Source organism: Lissotriton vulgaris, chromosome 2_1 (genome assembly GCF_964263255.1).
Source record: "Lissotriton vulgaris chromosome 2_1, aLisVul1.2, whole genome shotgun sequence".
Lineage (NCBI taxonomy): Eukaryota > Metazoa > Chordata > Amphibia > Caudata > Salamandridae > Lissotriton > Lissotriton vulgaris.
In genome coordinates, this window is record NC_141687.1 from 314,465,296 (window position 1) to 314,486,093 (window position 20,798).

The 20,798-nt window shown below is 42.1% G+C and overlaps 1 protein-coding gene across 3 annotated transcripts in view; it reads right to left on the bottom strand.

The window, feature by feature from the left end:
• Window positions 1–20,798, bottom strand: part of AKAP10 (A-kinase anchoring protein 10) — a 504,896-nt gene that overhangs the window by 232,353 nt on the left and 251,745 nt on the right. For all 3 annotated transcript variants that reach the window (XM_086955011.1, XM_086955012.1, XM_086955009.1), the window contains exon 4: window positions 7,177–7,713. In XM_086955011.1, coding sequence (XP_086811137.1) covers window positions 7,177–7,713 — 537 coding nt within the window. The remainder of the gene's footprint in view (window positions 1–7,176; window positions 7,714–20,798) is intronic.

Genomic DNA, 20,798 nt, shown 5'->3' on the forward strand with positions numbered 1-20,798 from the left:
ACTATTTTGAGAGATTTTAATTTTCATCTTGAAAATATGACAGATACAGACACTGAGGCCCTCATAGACTACAAGACCAGTGTAGGACTCAAACAGATGGTCAAGTATGCAACTCACTCGGCAGGACATGGCTTGGATGGAAGTTTCTCCAACCATCCCGATTTAGTGTGGAATAAAGCTCTACCACTCATCTGGTTAGACCATAGAGAAATAACATTCACAATCTGTTTACCCTCTAAAAAGTCCACCCATGTATTCAGGAAAGTCCTTGAATCCCAACCCTGGCACAAGATAGAGGGTGAGAAGCTTAGAAAGACACTCTTAGGCTCCCTCAAACACATGCCAAAGAACCTGGACAAGGCAGTGAAGAGCTATCACGCCTTGATCCATCTCACGGGTCAGCAGCTTGCCCCACCCCCCTACTATGCGGCAACATTCTAGAAGCTCTGAACCCAGGTTCAATGAATCTTGGAAAAGGCAAAAACAGACTTGCAGAAAACTCGAAAGGTAATGGAGGTTAGCTAATGATGACCAAACTAAATTAGACTATAGACAAGCCATGCAAACCCATAAACAGCTAATTTTGAGAGCCAAATCGGACTACATTAAGGGAAAAATGTAAGCACCCAATGGAAGCTTCCTGATATTCCAAATCAGGATATCAGCCAGCAATTTTGCAATTAACTGGCTAATGCTTTCCAATTAAAAGTTAATCAAGTCTACAACACGTTTCCTAAACAAATACATCTGATCACACAGATATAAACCCTAGTGTTAGTCCAACTCCCTCAGTCAACAGGGACTGGCGTCCCACTGCCCATTTTCTCTCCGATCTCAGTTGACTGGACAATTGAGCTAATTTCTTTGGCCAAGTCAGGATCCCCCTCAGATCATTGCCCTCTCAGAATCTTACATATGGTCCCTGAAATCACGGCATCTGCTCCTTGGCCCATTTTTAACCTGATGATTTCATCGGGGACTTTTCCCATTGATTAGAAAAGAGCCTCTAAACTGACTCTCCTCAAAAAGCCAAACCTGGACCCTGGGCACCCCTCCAGTTACAGACCGATCTCCAGGCTACCATTTCTGGCCAAAATTATTGAAAGATATTTAAATGAGGAATTATCTGCCTTCCTTGCAGAAGGTGACATTCTCGACCACTAGCAATTTGGTTTCCAGGCCCGTCACAGTACCGAGTTGGCCTTCATTACAGCCACAGAAGAACTGAGACAAACCCTGGATAAAGGTGGAAGTGCTGCTCTTATCCTTCTGGATCTCTCTGCGGCATTTGACACGGTCAACCACGATGTGGTGGCCGAAGGTCTTGTGCCGCTGGGAATCGGAGATAAAGCACTTTTATTCCTTAGATCTTTTCTATCTAATAGGACACGATTAGTAGCACTTGACCCTTTTGTCTCCCGGGATTTCACACTCCCTTGTGGAGTGCCTCAGGGCTCCTCATTGAGCCCCAGTCTTTTAATTAAATTTTTTTTTCTTTGTCCTCATTTGCCACGATGGTTTTGTTTCCATGATGAAGTCGAGTGGTATACGAGCGGGATGCTGCCTCAGCTAATAATTAGCTGGTAGGGCTCAACTTAACCCTCGATACTTAACCCTCAGCTCCTCCTTCTCAACCGACTTTATTTCACCAGACAAAAACCAACCAAGAAAAGAGTGGATATTTCCACAATGATATCAGGCCCTGGGGTATGTCCAAGTGGCGTAATCATTGGACCCGGGGGGCAAAAAAAAAACCAAAAAAACTTATATGTTACCCACTGGCCAAACTGATTAGAACTTTTGGGTTCTCCCTGGTGTCTTATGCAGACGACACTGAAATTATTGTATCTGTCAACAGTCCTTCCTCAGATACGGTGTCCCGGTTCAAAAATTGTATGAGGCACATAAGGAATTTGATGCAGACAAACTGCCTTAAATTGAACACTTCGAAAAAAGAGATCCTGCTTTTTGGTAATACTTCTATTGCCTGGTCTGACAGCTGGTGCCTAGTCACATGGGCTCCTCTGCTCACCTGCCTCACCGTTCCAGTACCTGACATGTCAGACACCAAACTACTTGGCAGTAGAATACCTCTCACTAGCCTGCAGCCTGACTCTGCTAGGGCTCGGCCATCTGTCCCTTATATTTCTGAATATAAACTAACAGGATAAGAAGTCCCACAATTCTTTGGGCCAGTTTCCCAGCTAGGTGCAATGCTTTAAACAGTATGGTTTGCAGTGCTAGATTATCCGACTCTTATTTATGTGCGGTGTAGCAATCTCTGGTTCAAAGTTTGTTTCATCAATACCTTTTGTACATCATTAACAGTACATCATCATTGTGTGTGTAGGTTATTGATTTAATTTTTTAAATAAAAATATCATCATTACATCACTTGTGTGGTGTGATCACTTGTCCATATAGGCACAAGTTTATTTTTATTATTATATAATGTCCGGTCCACTAAAAGTCATGTGACCTGATTCAAGGCAGTATTGTTACTATTTAAGCAATAGTTGTCAATGCCTCTTAATATCATCAGGAAGTGTGCCGTTTGCAACACGTGACTTTGGTGGTGGTTACGGTCTAGTGGCTCGTCCTGCCTTGAATAAGAAATGACCGCTCAATAAACAACCTGACGAGGTATCGCAAGTAAACTGCAGTTCACATAAAGACAGAGTGCCGGATTTCCTGTGTACCGGCTTATCAGCACCTGTATGTGGTCCGACTGTATGTCAATGGGGTAAACATCACATAATAGGTAAAGCTGACTCCCTTATGTTTGTGTGTCCACTCGTTGGGTAAATAGCGAGTCCTCATTTTATTTTCTTAGCATAAGTCCATGTCGGGTTTAATCGCTTTGTAAATAGCGAATTCACGCATTATCCTTTTATTGTAAGACCAGTTCTCGATGAAGCGAGCATAGAGCGAGGACTTTTACGCATTTGGGGTGGCATCTGACACAGACAGTGAGTGGGTAACTTGTTTAGTTCCACTTTTAAGTAGGTGCATAGTGTCTGATTAAGAAATAATGAAGCAGAAAACCAAGCCCCTCCCACCCCACCTTAGCCTAACAGTTACAGAAAGAGAATACTGCTTAAGCCCACTTTATGTTCACGTTCTCGGAAAACAATGTTTAGGTGCGCATGGCACTTTAAATATGTTTAACGTCATTGGGCAAGTACCTAAACAATGTGAATAAATATGCATGAAAGCCTCATTTAGTTTAGAAGTCCCAAATGTGTATATATCTGATATCTCTCCAGGGCGATTGCATGCTCAGTGTTGGAAGCCTAAATCAGACGTTAAAATAAATTATCGTAAAAACGGGACTTAAATCATTGGCTATTCGTAATTATCTTCCTTTGTGATACTATCAGGTACCATATCATGTTATATACTCTTAATTTAATACTTTTTAGCATTATTGGGTTGTGCTCCTAAATCCTAGTATTTATTGCTCTTTCAGATTATTTTATGGAAGGTTAAGTATGTGTCCATACATCAGTCTTCTCTGCGGGATACATATCTGTATCTCGCTTAAAAAGGGTAAATATTCCCCCTAAAAAATTAGACAAAGGGAACGTTCGATATAAGGCCATTTGTTAATGACCGGTTTTGATTTCTTCACAGATTGAAATCCCCATTTTATTGGGTCAAAACACTATTCTTGACCCAAAAGTAGCCGGAATCTATCCAAGACCACCTTTTTAAATCATAGTAAGCGTTATCATTAAACTTTAGTCTGGACTATTTACTTGTCTGGCTTATTACTTTTAAACATCTTCGGAGTGGGACTATTATCACCATTCCATTTTCTTAATATCATTCTCAGAAAAGATATTTATAATATTTTTTTCAGTTTTTACACTTGTTTCTGGTAACTCCATGATGATGGTATGAGTATCAAAGCTTTTTCCTTTTCTTGCCATCTCTGAATTTTGCTACTTGTAAGTTTATGGTGAAGGTATGTAGCTGATCAACTATGTAATAACATGAATCTCAATATATCTTATTTTAATTATCATTTTAGGTAACTGTGTGGCATTCCTGATGAAAGCGCAGAGTGCGCCGAAAAGCGTGTAGAAGACCTATCTCATTGCCAATGTTTGTTTATGTATTTTATGCATTGTGTGTCTTTTGTATATTGTGTTTGGAAAGTCCATGTGTCTTTGGAATTACTAATTATTTTGTATATGTTGAAATTTTGTGTATTCATTTTTTGAGAAAGATATATGTTTACTCTATGTTTCATTGCATTTTTAATTAATATGAATTAAAAACATGAATGTTTAAACAATAATTGTTTGGTTACACTGAGTTCAATATATCAACTTGTCTAGATATAATGGTCTGTTGAATTTTAAGCCAATTAATTGCCTAGGGGGGTGTTCTCCTTTGCGGTGCAGCCATCTCTACTTTGCATCTTGGATAATATTAAAGGTAGTAAAAGCATTTTTCAGCCAGAAAAAGGGTCCTGTGGACATATGAAGCATGGCATGTTACACAATGTCAGGATTATTGTTCCGGACACCTGGCGCTTCTGGTCTGTAACCACAGAACTAACCAAGCAGGAGGCACTATCAGAATATTAAAGAACATCCCTGGTCAATGCATAAGAAGCGAATGTGTGGATATGAGTTTTGATCTGTTTAGCTTAAGTGGGGAGAAAAGTTTCTTTATTTTACCACATGTTTAAAAAGTAAAGAATTTCATATATTTCCCCCTGTATTAAAAAGCATTGGTAATACATCGGTTTCACCTATGCAATGAATAAAGAGCTATTTTCATCAATGATCGTCCGAGAGAAGGAAAGAGCTCCCTGACAGATAACATGGGAGTGGAGAGTATGTGGTGCAGCAACCAGAGCTGCTAACTCGAGAACTGGGGATCTCAGTTCGAGTCTCAGAGACGCCATGCAACATCCTGTGATTCTATGAAAATCACTTAATCTCTCAGGGTGATAAATTGCTCTGTGAATATGCTGCAAGATTATAAGGCAAAACTAAATATAGTTCCATCAAAGCGGATGTTAACAGTACTTCAGCAGTGGGAAACTGATAAGAGAAGCAGACGAGGAACAAGAATTGGTAAATGCTGGAAAATATGCTACAGCCTATAGAAATAAAGGAAAGGTAAGTGGCATGCACAAGAACCAATGAGAAGCCAGGAGAGAGAGGAGGCAGGATCGAAGTCTTTTTAAAGTTTATATTAAAAAAATAGATTTCTCAAGCACAGAGCAAGCATTGTGCAGATAAAACCTAAAAAGCTTGCTGCTCAACATAAATTAGACTAGTACAGAAATGATGATAGTAAATTGTATCCCACCATGTAGTACACATTGGTTTTTATTCACATGAGTAAATGTCGCTCTGAAGTTCATTGTAAAATCCTCTCTGACTAACCACTATTTCTGTGACTGAAGCAAAATTCCGCCACATTTGGCTCTAGCAACACATTACTGTTCAAAGTTCTTCATTTGGGAACAGGGGGCGGGCTAAATACATAAAGCCCTCTAATTCAAAGAACAAGCCCAACAGGTTCAGACTTTAAGACCAAAGACCTACTGGTTCAAGACAAAGTGAAACGCGCACAATGCTTCCCGTTGACAGTCACATTTTAAACCAGGAGGCTGTCGCTGGTGAAATGCCGTCATCACAACCACACCTGTAGAAGCCTCTAAAAGACAGTGCTCTGCCTGGAACCCAGCCGCATCAAAATTAAGTACCAGGATAGAAAGCTGAAAGGTCCCTGCTACACAAGATTGACTGTTGGAATGGGTTTTTTTTTATTTCACAGGAGGCACCGGGAGGGGGGTGGAAAGGGTGGGTGGGTGGGGTTCAAATTTTATCCTTTTACTGTAATGATTTTAAATAACCGAACGGTTTAATAAATCAGTCAACTATTTTTAATGTATGTGTAATGATGGTGTATGCAGTAGGCACAAACCTGTCAGAACACATCAGTGGTTAGAGGGCACACCTCTGTAATTTGGGCTCCTTAAATATCAGGGTATTTCTGTATACCCTTTTATGCATACATACAGAGGGGTACACCAGTAAAATGTAATGCACATACAATAAGGGATGGTATCATCATTGGAATTAGCAATGGCGGCAAGAATACATTACAACCCGCTGAAGCAAACAACACTGTAACCATTCTTCAGCAAACACAACACAACCCGCTGGTCGCGCAAACTTCTGAAGCTCCAAGCTTTTGTTCCAAAAAACAGGTTGTACAGGGCAGAAAGAAGAAGGAATCAACCAAGCAGCCTATTGTTAAATAAACAGAGTAAATCAACTCATTTGTAATGCTGGGTATTGTGAGGACAATGGTGACCAGATGTCTATGCCCGAGGAAGGACAGCATAAGACTGGCCGTGTATCCTGCCAGAAGCACGTGTAAAAGGAAGCATGAAGGGAGTGATCACGTGGTCTGCGTTTTCTAGCAGTCGAGCAGCATTAGAGGGTAGTAACCACAACACTGTTACAATCATATCCACCACTGTGTTCTTCAGAAAGGGCCTCACCTAAGCAGGAAGACCTCTAGCCAAACTGGAGGGCAGAACAAACTATTTGGAGAATTAGGTGAACTAGAGGTAATTAGGTATGATTTGAAAGGCAATGTACTGGCTTGATGAGCATTTCAATCAACGACACCACTTGCACCTGTTCCCACGGGTGGTTAGGAGTCTTCCCATCAGATAATATTCGCACTAGCAATTTCATACGTCAGATCACTAGAGTGATGAACTTAATGCCAGGGCAAACATTGCATAATAATACACATCAGCCATATCCATTTACCAGTACATGGGCATAGATGTGTACTGGGGTTTAGAGCTTGGAAAAAATCTCAAATATTTTTAAAACTCACCTGGTGAGGGGAATACACATACTACAACATTTGACTGGATAGATTATTGTAAATACACCATATGTTTCACTTGTTTGGGGAGTGCAAGTTACCTAAACATTTGAAATGGCAAAAATATTAGATTAGGTTGTTTAGGATTCTTCAAAATCTAATACGTACCCTTGCACAAGTCAATTCACGAAAGAAAAAACACACCAGATCTGTTTACAGGTACATTTGTGTTTGATATGTAGTCACCTTTCCTATCCATCAGCCAACAAGTACTTTTGATATATGTAAGTTATAAAAAATACTCACTCTTCATAAGCTTTCCTGACAAGTCTTTCAGTGCAGAAGTGGGGCTGTTTTTATTTGAGACTGTACCCCTGGAGGTTTCCTCCACTGGAGCGGAAGCAGGTAGAGATTTTCCTAGGTTGATAGGAGAGTTATGGTGATGCAGACCTGACCGGTTCTGAGCGTTCTTCAACCTGTTCATCAAGTCTATTTCTTTCGACCTGTTGAGAAGAGACTGCGTGGTGTTGTAACCCTCAACTACACTGTCCACATGGGTGGGCTGGCCCGACACTTCAGGATCATGCCTCTGTAAGGAAGGCGATACAGGTTCTGCTAAGGTGCTCTGCTTTACTGTGTTTAGGCTGTGCGCTCTGATGCGCGACCAGGTGGTAGAACGAAAACTTTCAGCCTCCAGCCAAAACCGAACCAAATGTTCCATCCTTCGCAGTTCCATGAACTGAATAAAATAGGGAAGGGCCACATTGTCCAGCAAAACCTGCTCAAGGTTCTTTGAAAGCTTGGATTTTGCATCTTGGGTCTGATAGTTTAGGCATGAGCGACCTAGAGACAAGAAAAAAAGTGAAAAAATAAGTATATGCTGACTTTCCAAAAGGACTATAGTTCTAACAGAATTTCAATACATCACTGTTACTTGGATCATGACATCTAACACCAGAGCGTTGCTTCGGAGTTGCATTTGAAATCACAAAGGATCTCGTGACTAAATGTCTATCTAAACCAAAGCATCACCCAGCCGTCAAGCTTCAACAGTATAAACTAGCCGAACAATGTTACAAAGACTAAATTATTTTCTGTTACGAAAAAGCAGAGTTCTTGCATAGTTCCCTTGAAATGTCTTAAAACACATTAATATAATACACGAATTTTAACAGCATTTCACCAGAACATCAAGCAAGTAGAGAGACAGCACAGAAGCCCTTAAATTGCTTCTGGTATCGGTAGGAAAAAGCATATAGTAATCATAAGCATGAGTCAGTCACCAATATTGAAAACGTCTCAAAACAGGAGTCTACTAGTTTGAAACAAGCACTGGCAAAGCCAATAAATATTACTTTTAAAAGGTGACTAGCAATCTATTAGTTTTGGTTTGCTAGTGCTTCTTTGGATTGGCGCTTCCGCGTACTCTTTCCTTTTTACTTTAACAGTTTAATATAGCAATCAATGATGTTGGAATGGTAAAGTAAAAAAGGCCAAAATGGACGCCAGTGCATCACAATGCCTGTGATGCATGTTCACACAGGTACAGATCTGCCATTCTAAAGTGGATTTTCTTTAAAAAAAACAACAAAAAAAAACATGATGCATGCCTTGTGTACCGTTGTATTTGCATGCTTGCCAAAGACCTGGCAGGCAGTATGATTTTTTAAGTATATCGTTTCATAAGCCATTTTAGAATGTTAAATAAAAATAAAAAATAAAGTGCATTGGACTGCAAAAAGAGAAGTGAGCAGCCATGATAGCAATTTACATGTGCCCCATCCTGATAAATAAAATAGCAGTAGGATGGGTGTTATATTTATATGTTATGTGGTTCATCACTTTATCATTACTCAAATGTTTCACTCATTGGTTTATTTATCATAACAATGGGGATTGGCGGCAGAGCATTAGGAAGCATTGTTGGAGGAGTTACGGGTGAACAAATAGAGAAAATGCAACAGTGGTGGCAAAATTGAAACATGTAATAAAAAAACTAAAACGCAGCAAGAGTAACAGAGAAACAGCAGATCAGCGGTGGCAGGGCTGGACAGGGCTTTTATTCCACCAGGTATTACCCTGGTGTACTGGAGCCGCTAAAGGACGTTGTTAAAAGCCCAAGGCGAATCTTGGCCCATCTGTCACTTTCTGCAACTCCCCGAGGTTAACTACAGCAGGCACGAGTAGTACGCCTCATGACAGAGAAAGAGAGAGGGAAAAAGAGAGACGGTAGAGAGAAAGTGATTAGTGAAGTAGAGAAAGAGGATATAAGAGAGAGAATTCATGGATGGACAGAGAAAGACTTCACGAAGGATGAGGGGAGCCGGGCTGGCTTGAACATTTTTACCTGGGATGCTTTTGAAATTCCCATTGTATGCTCTGAGCAGAGGGGTTAAAGAGAGTGGAGTGGATGCTAGGGTGAACAAGCAGATAAAGAAGATAACAAGTAAAGTAGGCATGCCCTCCCAGTAAGTGCTGAATGAAAAATAAAATAAGATAGCAGTGGAAGGATACGCCTTTTAGTATCAGAAGCAATGTTGAAGCTGCAGTGCTCCAGGGTTGGAACAAACACACCGACCTACTCATGAAACCAGTGTTGAATGTAAAACAGAATTAGGTTAGTATATCCGCAACCCACAAATCAGCGTGTGAAGAGGAGTAGGGCTGTGGTGCCAAACTAAAGACAATTTTTTTTTCCCTATGAATCCTACAATTATGGAGTGAGGAAGGTGACCAAAGCTGGCAGTGGAATTTTTGGGCTGAGCAGCAGTAAACCAGCCTTGTTCCAGATACGGCACCACATCAAAGTCTTTCTGCAGATTGCCACAACAGCAGAGATATGGAAGAGTCAACAGGTGGCGTTTCAGCTGGGAACGCTCAGGATGGGAGAAAAGGGCTCATGTTGTAAACTCCTCCTTGATTGACATTTACCTGAGCAACTTGGATGAAGGAAAACAGCAACATTCAGAGGTCATGCGTTGATATGCAGGAAATATAAAGGCAGCAAAAGTACGGCACACCTCCTTTTTATATCCACAAGTCCACAGGAGAGAACTTGACTCTCTGTTGGTAAGACTAGAATCCTCAAGGCATCTTTCTTGACCACTGGGATAAAAACATTTCCAAAAGTTTTCTTTTGATTGTGCTTCCTGACTGCGTAGAGTATCATCTTTGGTGATAAATAACTGCTGCACTGCCGTGAACCTCCAGCAGAGCTATTCTAGACCCCACGTCATTATTTAAATTACTAGCTATCGAGTGGCATGGATTAGACGACAAGTAAATTGGCCACGTAGCTACGGAGCTAAGCGCCGACGGTCCGCTAGTAATTCCATTTCATTTTGAGATTTCTATGATGAGTTGAGAACACCTCGTAACCTTCAATTCTCACCCTCAAGAAGTTCCTCGATATTGTACTTGTGTGGCGGGCAAGTACATTTCTCTCTATACCAAATACCTTGTTGGTTTATTGGCACTCTAAGAAATAAGTGTTGCCTTGGTATACACCTGTTACAACGCAACTTTTACAACTACCTACTATTACAACGCAACTTTTACAACGCATACCATTACAACGCATTGCGCTGAGGGGCGCTCTAGGATAGGGAATAAGTTTAATTTACTATCCAACACCTTCCCTAGTGTCCACGGGGACTGGAGTTGGAATAGTAAATTATACTTACCACTATCCAGCACCTCTAAGCGCTATGCGTTGTAATGGTATGCGTTGTAATGGTCGGTAGTTGTAATGGTATGCGTTGTAACGTCATACATCCGTTGCCTTAGTTGTTAATGGCTGCCATGTTGTGCACTCCTTTACGCGCTTCGTGAACACCACAGAAAACTTGACTTTTACCTCAAGAACTACCCTGAACCTTCTGGGTAAACAGGAAACTCTCCTTTAAGTCTGCCAGCTTGTAGTTTTCGGCAATTTAAATGATATACACAGTTTTTCTTGCTAACAACCACCATTTTGTTGCCTTCAGGATGTTCAAAATTCCTCATAAGACTGCTATATAAATGCCTATACATTACATTACATTACATTACATTCTTTGCTCTACCATCTCAGCTCATCTATAATTCTTTTTCATACCTCAACTCATATGAATATGCTGTATGAAATTATTTTAGCGATATGTTATGTGGTTTCCCCAGTATTTAATTGTTTCGCTAATCAAACATTTATAGAGAGCAGCAAATCGCCCCTAGGGTCTTGAGGAGCTAGAGAGGTTTGCTGATGCGTGGAGGTTTGATCATTCAAACATCCAAGTCTTTAGTTCTGTTCTGAATTGCTGAAGCGACAGTGCGGTTCTGAGGTGCAGGGTGAGGTTGTTTCAAGCCTAAGCTGCCAAGTGCCAGAGCGTCCTCTGCTGTTGGCTCTATGGATATGTGGGGTGTCTCTGAGCCAGAGGAAATCTGATCTAAGGTGTCTGGTCGGTTGGTGGAGGGTCAAGCACTTGTTTATATATGCTGGTCCTACGTTGTGCAGGGCCTTGTAGGAGAAGGCAGGCAGCTTGAACTGACATCTCTTCTGAAATAGAGCCAGTGTAGTTTCTTGAGATATTGTGTGATGTGGGCCCTTCTGTGGAGGTTGAGTATGAGACTTGCCACTGAGTTCTGTATTGTCTTGAGTCTCTTCAGGAGGTGTGCAGCGATACCATTGTAGAGCGTGTTTCCATAGTCTAATCTGCTGGTAATGAGGGCCTGCATGACAGTCCTTCTGGTGTCTGCCGGGAGCCAACTGAAGATCTTGCATAGCATCCAAAGGGTGAGGAAGTAGGCGGTTGAGACTGTGCTGACTTGCTTCTCCATGGATAGCCTGCTATCCAGGATGATGCCGTGGTTGCGGGCTTGGTCTGTTGGGGCGAGGGATATGCCGAGCTCCGTAGGTAACCACGTGTCAGTCCAAGGCGAGGTGTTGCTGTCAAAAATGAGGACTTCCTTTTTCGATTTTGAGTTTGAGACAGTTGTCCTTCATCCAGTCCTTGACATCATGAATCTGTTAAAGTTAGCTTTAGTGGTGTAGGGATCTTCGGACAGTTAGAGGATGTGCTGTGTATCATTGGAGTAGGAGAAGATGTTGAGTCCGTGTGATCTGACGGTGGCGGCCAGGGGAGTCATGGAGGTGATAAAGGGGGTCAGGTTGAGGGACGATCCTTGGGGTACTCCACAGATGATCTACATGGGTTTTAGGCCAACGGTGGGAAGCAGATCCTTTGGGTTTTGCCGGTGAGTTATGAGGTGACCCATTTGAGGGCATTTCCTTGAATCCCAATGTGGTGGAGTCTGCTGATCAAGATGTGGTGGGCCACGGTGTCAAACGCCGCAGGCAGGTCCAGGAGGATGCAGGCTTCTGTTTCCCAATCGTCCAGGAGGGCTCTGATGTCAGTGGCTGAAATCAGGGCTGTCTCAATGCTGTGGTTACCTCGAAATCCAGATTGGGAGGGATCCACAAGATTGTGGTCTTCTAGGTGTTGGGTGAGTTGCTGGTTGATCGCTTTCTCAAAGACTTTTGCTGGACAGTGGAGCTGAGAGATGGGTCAGTAGTTTGTAATTTTGGGTAGGTCGGAGGATGGTTTATAGTCCTCAGTGAAGGAGGATGCATTGATGTAGGTGTTCAGGACCTTCTGAGCTTTCTCTTGAGTGCACAGAACATTGTTACAGATGATGTGATATTGTTTCTGTTTTTTCATTATAAACTCTCCTTTACAATTTCTACCTACAAAATGTCACATTCAGTGGAACATTGGTACTCAAGTTCTCTCGATTACTCATTTCATGGGGAGAATACGTCATTGGAAGCCACCGCATATTTCTTCTCCTGCCTTCTCACAATGTCACAACTTCTGATCTTAAAGCAATAAATCTACAGCATCCATACCGAATCACAGGTCCTTCTTGTAGATCCCGCGCCTGTAGTAATTCCTAAATCTCAAATGTCAGACACATTTTTGCCTTCTTCAAATAAGCATCCAAAGAAAGATCCTCCATCTCCAGTAAAACCTTCCTCGATCTCTATGGAACTGATACTAGAGGAAATACGAGCACGGACGCTTTTCATGGAGAACACTGCTAAGACACTTCATAATCTTGAAGACACATGGTAATTTATGGAAAGAAGTGTCTCTGAACTAGACCAAAGAGTCATTGATATCAAAGACTCTACATCTACTATTCACAAAATGCAATCTGAAATAAACAATTAAATGAGCCACTCTGAAGATCTCGTAAAAAGGAGCTGGCGAAATAAACTGCTACTTTAATGACTTACCAGAGAATGTGGATGGCAATGTCTATGCCAATCCATTAAAGCATTCACTTAGAAAGTTCTGGATCTTTCTCAGTCTACCTCTCTCAATATCCAATGTGCTCTTAGATTGGGTCCCAGAACGTCTTCTAAACCCAGAGGTGTTATCTTGTGTTTAGCACATACTGACCTTATTAAAGTCCTTAAAACAGCTAAAATAAAGAAGCAAACAAGATGGTCTATGGATAAACTTTATTTCTCTCAAGACATTGCAAAGATTACAGCCAACAGACGCAAACAATTTCCGGGCCTTCACCCATAACTCAGAACTATCAATGCAAGATACAGTCTCATTCACCCTTGTTGCTTCCAAGTAACATGGAAAGATGCTACCACAACGTATGAAGACCCTGCAAATAAAAAATCTTTTCTTCTTCAATGTAGAGAAGACTTAATGGAATAATTAACAATTGATTGCTCTTCTCTAACTTTATATAGTTTTTGCTTATATCTTGTTCCTATGTTCATTTCACCTGGCTAACAATATGTTTTCTTTACAGCTTCTCTCCACTCCACAAAGTATCCCTCTGATATTCTGACCGTCTGGAGTCTCCCCGTGTTTGTTTGGTCTTTCGTGTTTTCCCCGGCACCCTGTACTCTCATGGATTTCCTTCTTATAGGTATAGCTTACAGTTATCAATTTTATGACCTTTACTGTCTTCTTCTTATGTATTATCCGTTCAATCTTTCCTTTCCTCCTTTCAACTCTTGTCCCAGTCTCTGTACTGTCTTTTCTCATCCTATTTGCACCTTTTATTTGACAGAAATCTTTTATATTTTTTTCAAGTTCTACATTTCAATAGTCAATATATAGTTTATATCAATGTAAGCACTGGTTTATTCCACCATTTTCTTTTTGTCATAATTCAGAGTAATCTCCTGGAATGTTATGGGTCGAAATAATCCAATCAATAGGCAAAGATCTCTCTCACACTTATCCAAGCTACACGCAGACTTTGCACTTTTTCAAGAAACATGTTTAAGAGATAGAAGCAAAAAACCTAAAGAAAACATGGGTAGGTCATGGACTTTTCTTTCCTGCTGTGCAGAAGAAAAATGGCACTATAATTATCTTTCACATAAAATTGAACGTTACAACTCTTTCACAATTCACTGACACAGAGGTTAGGTGGGTTACTGCTCACCTATTAATCAGCAAAAATCCCTCTCGTAATCCTCAATGTTTATAATCCCCCGACAATAAATAACTCCTTTTGGTCTATCACTAAACCAATCTTGAATATTACTGGTAAATATTTTATTATGGGAGGTGATTGTAATCAGATCGTTGACTCAATTTCGGATACACTACCTAAAATAAAATGTATTTCCTCTGAAATGCATAAATCCTTTTGTTCAACAGTAACACAAAAGTCATTGATTGACTCATGGAGAATCGCTATCCCCACTACAAGAGAGTATACTTTCTTCTCCCCAGTGCACGGCAATCATCCGGAATTGATTATATGCACAACTCAAAAGCACTAGCTTAAAATGCCATCTATACAGAAATTGGTTCTATTTGGATTTCTGATTACACTCCCACTATTACTGACTATGATTTATTACCAATTCGTCCTCACCCAAAAAGATGGACATTCAATAACTCTCAACTTTTAGACCTCACGTTTAACACAATACACAAACTTCATTAATGAGTTCATTACATTTAACACCCCTCAAGACACTCCATTGCATATATAATGGGACTCTTAAAGCCTTTCCAAGAGTTTTACTCTTCTCTATGTGCACTGAAAAAGAAAGAAGCTAACAACGCTTCCAAATCCTTACTGAAGGAAATCTAAAATGGAGAACATACATTTTACCATTCCAAATCTCTTGACCCTCTTCAAGATCTTATAAAAGCAACATTTTGATTCAATACATTATCTACTGAACACGCTTCTTCATTAAGTCTCAAGCAAAATGCTAGCTCTCATGGGGGTCAGACTAAGACAGGCATACTCTTAGACAATTATTTACAGGCAAAACAAGAACATAAAAAGATTGATTCCATTATGAACTCAAATAATTAAAAACAAAGATATCCTGAAAGAATGTTCTACCTGTTATGAATCCTTAAATACTCCAGAGTCTACCCCCTCCACATCACATATTACTACTCACCTAAACCCCATTCCTACACCTACCTTTAAGAATGTGGAATTTTTCAACTTGAATCAGACATTACCCTTCAAGTCATAATGGCAGCTGTCAAAAAATTAAAACCCAATAAATCTCCAGGACCAGATGGATTCACATCTGAATTTTACAATCATCTTTCAAGAGATCTATTGCCATGGCTCCATAAACCCTATCACTATTTTGCTCATTCTCATACTGCTTCCGAAACTTTTCAAGAAGCTCTTATTTGTCTAATTCCCAAAGAAAAAGAGATTCACAACAAAGTAAAAACTACTGCACCATTTCCCTAGCAAATGTCGATTATAAAATCTCTGCCAAAATTCTAGCACTACGATTGGATCCCTTACTCACCCAAACAATTAGCCCTGAACAAGTTGGATTTATAAAAGGACTTTTTTCTTCAGATAACACTTGATGTCTTTTTAACGTGCTCAGCAGGGCCACTAAACTTTCTCATGAATTAGCTATCATTGCATTAGACGCACAAAAAGCTTTTGACCAGGTTAGTTGGCAGTTTATGTTTGAATCTTTAAAGTGGTCTGGTTTAGGTCAAAAAATTCTAAACCTAATTTCCTTACTATATTCCAATCTAAAGCAACTATTTTTGCCGACTGTATGACCTCTGATTATTTTCCCTTTTATACGCGAATGTGTCAAGGCTGTACCCTTTCACCCCTTTTATTTATACTAGCGTTAGAATTATTTTTTATTGATAAATCAAGCAAAAATAGCATACATCTTATTTGTCATATAAAGATTCCCACCTAAAATGATGGGATTATCTCTCTAACCAATCTAATTATGTTCCTGCCCCAATGTGCTGCTGTTTCAGGTTATAAAATGAATCCTGATAAATCCAACAAGTTATCTCTTAATACATTTTGTACAAAAAAATATTTTAAAGATCTGGGATTTATGTGGAATCAGACAAAGATTAAATATTTGGGTTTGTGGATCACCAATTCTATTGAAATACATCTCGTTGGGAAAGGCTTACGGCCGACTCGCGCCCGTAGTGATTTCCGACTGACGTGTGCTCCTGGGCTCCGAGCGACAGAGTACGATGCGCTGCAAAGCTGATGGGCTCGAGTCGCTCAGAGCCCAATTGAAGTCTACGGGAGCCTGGTTTACGTTGAGTACATAGGCGCCAATAGACAAAAACGCATGTCTCCAATAAGGGTGCCCCATGTTACGGGGACGCCTCGGTCCCGCCTGCACCGTGCATGCATGTGTAGGGGGGACCCTTGGGTCCTCCCCGTGATCGAGTCATAGGGCCCGGGTGAAAGGGGGACCGCTACGGACCCCCTAAGACCGCTTCCCCGAGCTTTTTCGAGTCGGAGAGTCAGAGTCGATCTGGCTGCTCAAAGTATGCATGGTAATTGGTCGCTCGCAATCGGACCCATTGCGCGGTGCGAGTCGTAGTCTGAGTTGTCCCGATGGCGTCGCAGACTGGTACGAGTCGGTCAGCGTGCAAGGCTATCTTTGCATTGCATTGCTCGCTCGTAAAGCGGTAGGAGTTATCCGGAATTTGCGCGTACGAGACAGAGTTGCTCCTGGTGGATGCCGTCAGGCGCCCCTCCGACCGAGATCGGAATCGGGCCCTTTGTGTTAACACGGATGTAACCTTTGACACTGATGTAATATTTTTCACATGTGGATCAAAATCCTGTTATTTTATTACTTATGTCAACTTTTTCAATAAAACATTTTCAAAGTACATTTTTTTTTTAATGATGTGTTATCCAGCCACTGACATATTGGAATGGGAAAAACTATCCCAAACATTACTTGTCAAGCGATTGGGGAGTCTCAGTTGGTATGATGGTAGGACTGGAGAAGTCCTGAAATACATGATTTCCAAATAGATAAGGAAGGAATAATACTAAATTGTCAAACTGAGCTGTACAATAATAAATTACAATTGTAATTTTACTTCATGTTGGCTACTCATAAATTGTGCAGCTTGTTCCAAATAAGGGCAATTGAGCATGGGGGAATTTCTACATAGGTGTGATGTAGTGGTAAGGAAGGACGGAATCGTCATTCCTAGGAAGAGAACTGTAGAATGAGCCATCCTATGCTTTTTCAGGAAAAGTGGAAGAATTGGGATAAGTCTGAGGTGTAGAGAGAGGTAACAGTCTCACAGTTTGTGAAAAGTGAATTTCAATGTGTATTTTTTGTGAATGTATAAAACCAAATTCCTAATCTATGTGGGAGGACAACACAGTCTTGATGTAAACTTTGACTGAGTTCTCATTAAGCCTTCATAATTGGGTAAACTAATTTCTTGTCAAAAACCTCTCATTTTTGGTATCTGGCTCAAGCAGCAATGTTTTCCACTGAGAAATGTGTAGTACACGACAACATTATAGAGTTTGTCAAAGGTTTAAATAGCTCTAACAAATCAGACAAATATTGAAAACAGCGACCAAAGCTATAATACAGTTCGGAAAATAAAGAAAGCAAAAGTGACAAACCAAGTCACTGTAAAGATAGCTAATTAAACAAAAAAAAACAAAAATGAAAAAAATGATGGAGGAAACAAAATTTATCGCCAACAACCAACTGGTAGCCTGACTGAAATTAAAACAGCTTTAGAAATGAAGGGCAAGTTTTCGGGGACATGAGGGAGCCAGAAGAGGCAGGTAAGATAAGCTCCAACATCCCTTTGGTCGGCAATCAGGTAAATTGGCTGAATGAAGAACGGTCTATAGTGATATCATGGATTATAGAAGAGCACTGACCCCTGTCAATGTGTGATTGGAGGAGGGTCTAACAGTCGAAAGCCATTTGCTTGGAATGTTGAAAACTAATGATCTTTCTCAAAAGTTGAAATTGGAGTCTGCGACTTTGTCTTTAAATACAATCTGTAGATCAAGAACAATGTAAAAGCTGAAGGACTGACTTCTTGTAAAGCATGAGTCTTTTATGATCATATTAAGTTAGTCCTCAGCCTAGAGTTGAACATTGCCACCACTGATGATGATATAATCACTCTTCTTAGGATTACATTTAAAGGTAAATGACGGACACCCAAATCTGAATAAGAGGGATATGAGATAGAAGTTCATGCAGGTCACTGGCTGTTGACACTGAATGTGAGAAAATGAGGTGTATTATATAGTGTGGTTGTGCGACCTCATTGAACAAGTTACTTACCTTCAGTAACAATATATCTGTAAGAAACAGTAGTTAGTATTAGATTCCTTACCTTAGAATATCCCCAGGCGTCAGACTGGATCCGGAAATTTTTGCGTAGCAGTACCCTTGCGCGTCGGTAGGCGTCGTCTGCGGCTCCGCGTCCGTCGTCGGCGCCATGATGACGTCGTCTGAATACTTAGACGCCGCCTCCGCACGCTGACGTCAGTTCTTAGACTCAGCTTTTCCGCACCAGAAATGCAGAGCCATGTTAAAAACCAACACTGGTGTCATTGAAACTAGGGCCCTGAAAGGGGATGACCTTAACCCTAGATATCGGTTCGCAGAACGGGGAGGACGGGTGGGGCGGTAAGGAATGTAATACTAACTACTGTTTCTTACAGATATATTGTTACCGAAGGTAAGTAACTTGTTCATCTGAAAGAAACAGGTTAGTATTAGATTCCTTACCTTAGAATAGATACCCCAGCAATACCAACCCCGGTGGTGGGTCTGCGAACCAATATTCACACCAAAAAGTCCTGGAGGAGGGAACGGCCAAAGAAGCCATCCCTCCGGACTTGGCTGTCCAGGCAGTAGTGTCTTGCAAACGTGTGCAGCGATGCCCAAGTAGGTGCCTGACAGATGTCCTTCAAGGGTCACTCCCCGGCCCAGGGCAGTGGTAGCCACCGTGGCCAGAGTGGAATGGGCCCTCAGCCCAACAGGAGGCTCCTTCTTAGCCAAGGAGTTGCATGCCTTAATACACAAGACGACCCACCGAGAGATGGTCCGTTTGTGCACCGCCCGTCCCTTCATAGCGCCCACGTAACCAACAAAGAGTTGGTAATCCACCCGGAACTGGCGTGTGCGATCCAAATAGAAAGAGAGCGCACATTTTGGGTCCAGACAGTGGAGCCGCTCTTCCTCTTTAGAGGGATGCGGAGGCGGAAAGAAGGTGGACAGGGTGATAGACTGCCCGATGTGGAAGGCTGTGACAACCTTGGGCAGGAAAGAAGGTCTAGTCCGCAACACAACCTTGTCCGGATGGACAGAAAGGAAAGGAGGTTTGGATGAAAGAGCCTGGAGCTCTCTCACTCTCCTGGCAGAGGTGATGGCAACCAGGAAAGCAGTCTTCAGAGTAAGAAGGCGGATAGGACAGTTTTGAAGTGACTCAAAGGGAGCGCACATCAGATAAGTAAGAACCAGGTTCAAGTCCCACGGAGGCATCATGAATGGAACAGGTGGAAACGTGTGTGTGATGCCTTTCAGAAAACGAGTTACAATAGGGGACTTGAACAAAGATGGTTGATCAGGAAGCCTTAGAAAGGCTGAAAGGGCAGAAAGGTAGCCTTTGATAGTGCCCAGAGCAGAGCCATGCTGGGCAAGAGAAAGCAGGCAGAGAAGAACCTCAGAAAGAGGGGCAGAGAGGATCCACAGCCTTTGCTGTGCACCATGCCACAAATCTGTTCCACCTGGTGGCGTATACCGACTTTGTGGAGCGACGCCTGGCTGCCAGAATGATATTAAAGACTTCAGGAGGTAAGTCAAATGGCCTCAACTGTCGCCGCTCAATCTCCAAGCATGGAGGTGGAGACTGGACAGGTTCGGGAGGAGGACCGTCCCCTGCTGCTGCGAAAGAAGGTCCTCCTGAAGAGGCAGACGAACCAGGCGATCGACTACCATACTGAGTAGCTCGGGATACCAGTACCTTCGTGCCCAGTCCGGAGCCACAAGAATGACTTGGGCCCGGTCGCGTTTGATCTTCTTCAGCACTCTGGGCAGAAGTGGTATAGGCGGAAAGGCGTACAACAGACCACAACTCCACTCGCGACAAAAAGCGTCTCCGAGCGAGTGCCGCCTTGGAAATTCCAACGCGCAGAACTGATGACATTGCGCGTTCTCTTCTGTGGCAAATTGATCTAACCAAGGCTCTCCCCACTGCGGAAAGAGACCTTGCGCTACGTCCGAGTTCAGACGCCATTTGTGATCCATCATGCACCGGCGGCTGAGTTCGTCCGCCCTGGCGTTCAGAGAACCTGCCAGGTGTTGAACCAACAGGGTCACGCCCTCCCATGTGGCCTCCCCAGCCCTGGAGGGACGCGTCAGTCACAACTACGTGCTCCGGTTGGGGTAGGTAGAGGGATCTGCCGCTGACCCAATCGCGGTCCGTGAGCCACCACTGCAGCTGTCTCGCAGTGCCCTCCGAGATCAGGACATGGTCAGACAGGTTGCCCTGATGCTGGGCCCACTGAAACTTCAGGTCCCACTGCAGACCCCACATCCGCCATCGGGCGTGATGCACCAGAAGGATGCAGGAGGCCATCAGCTCCAGAAG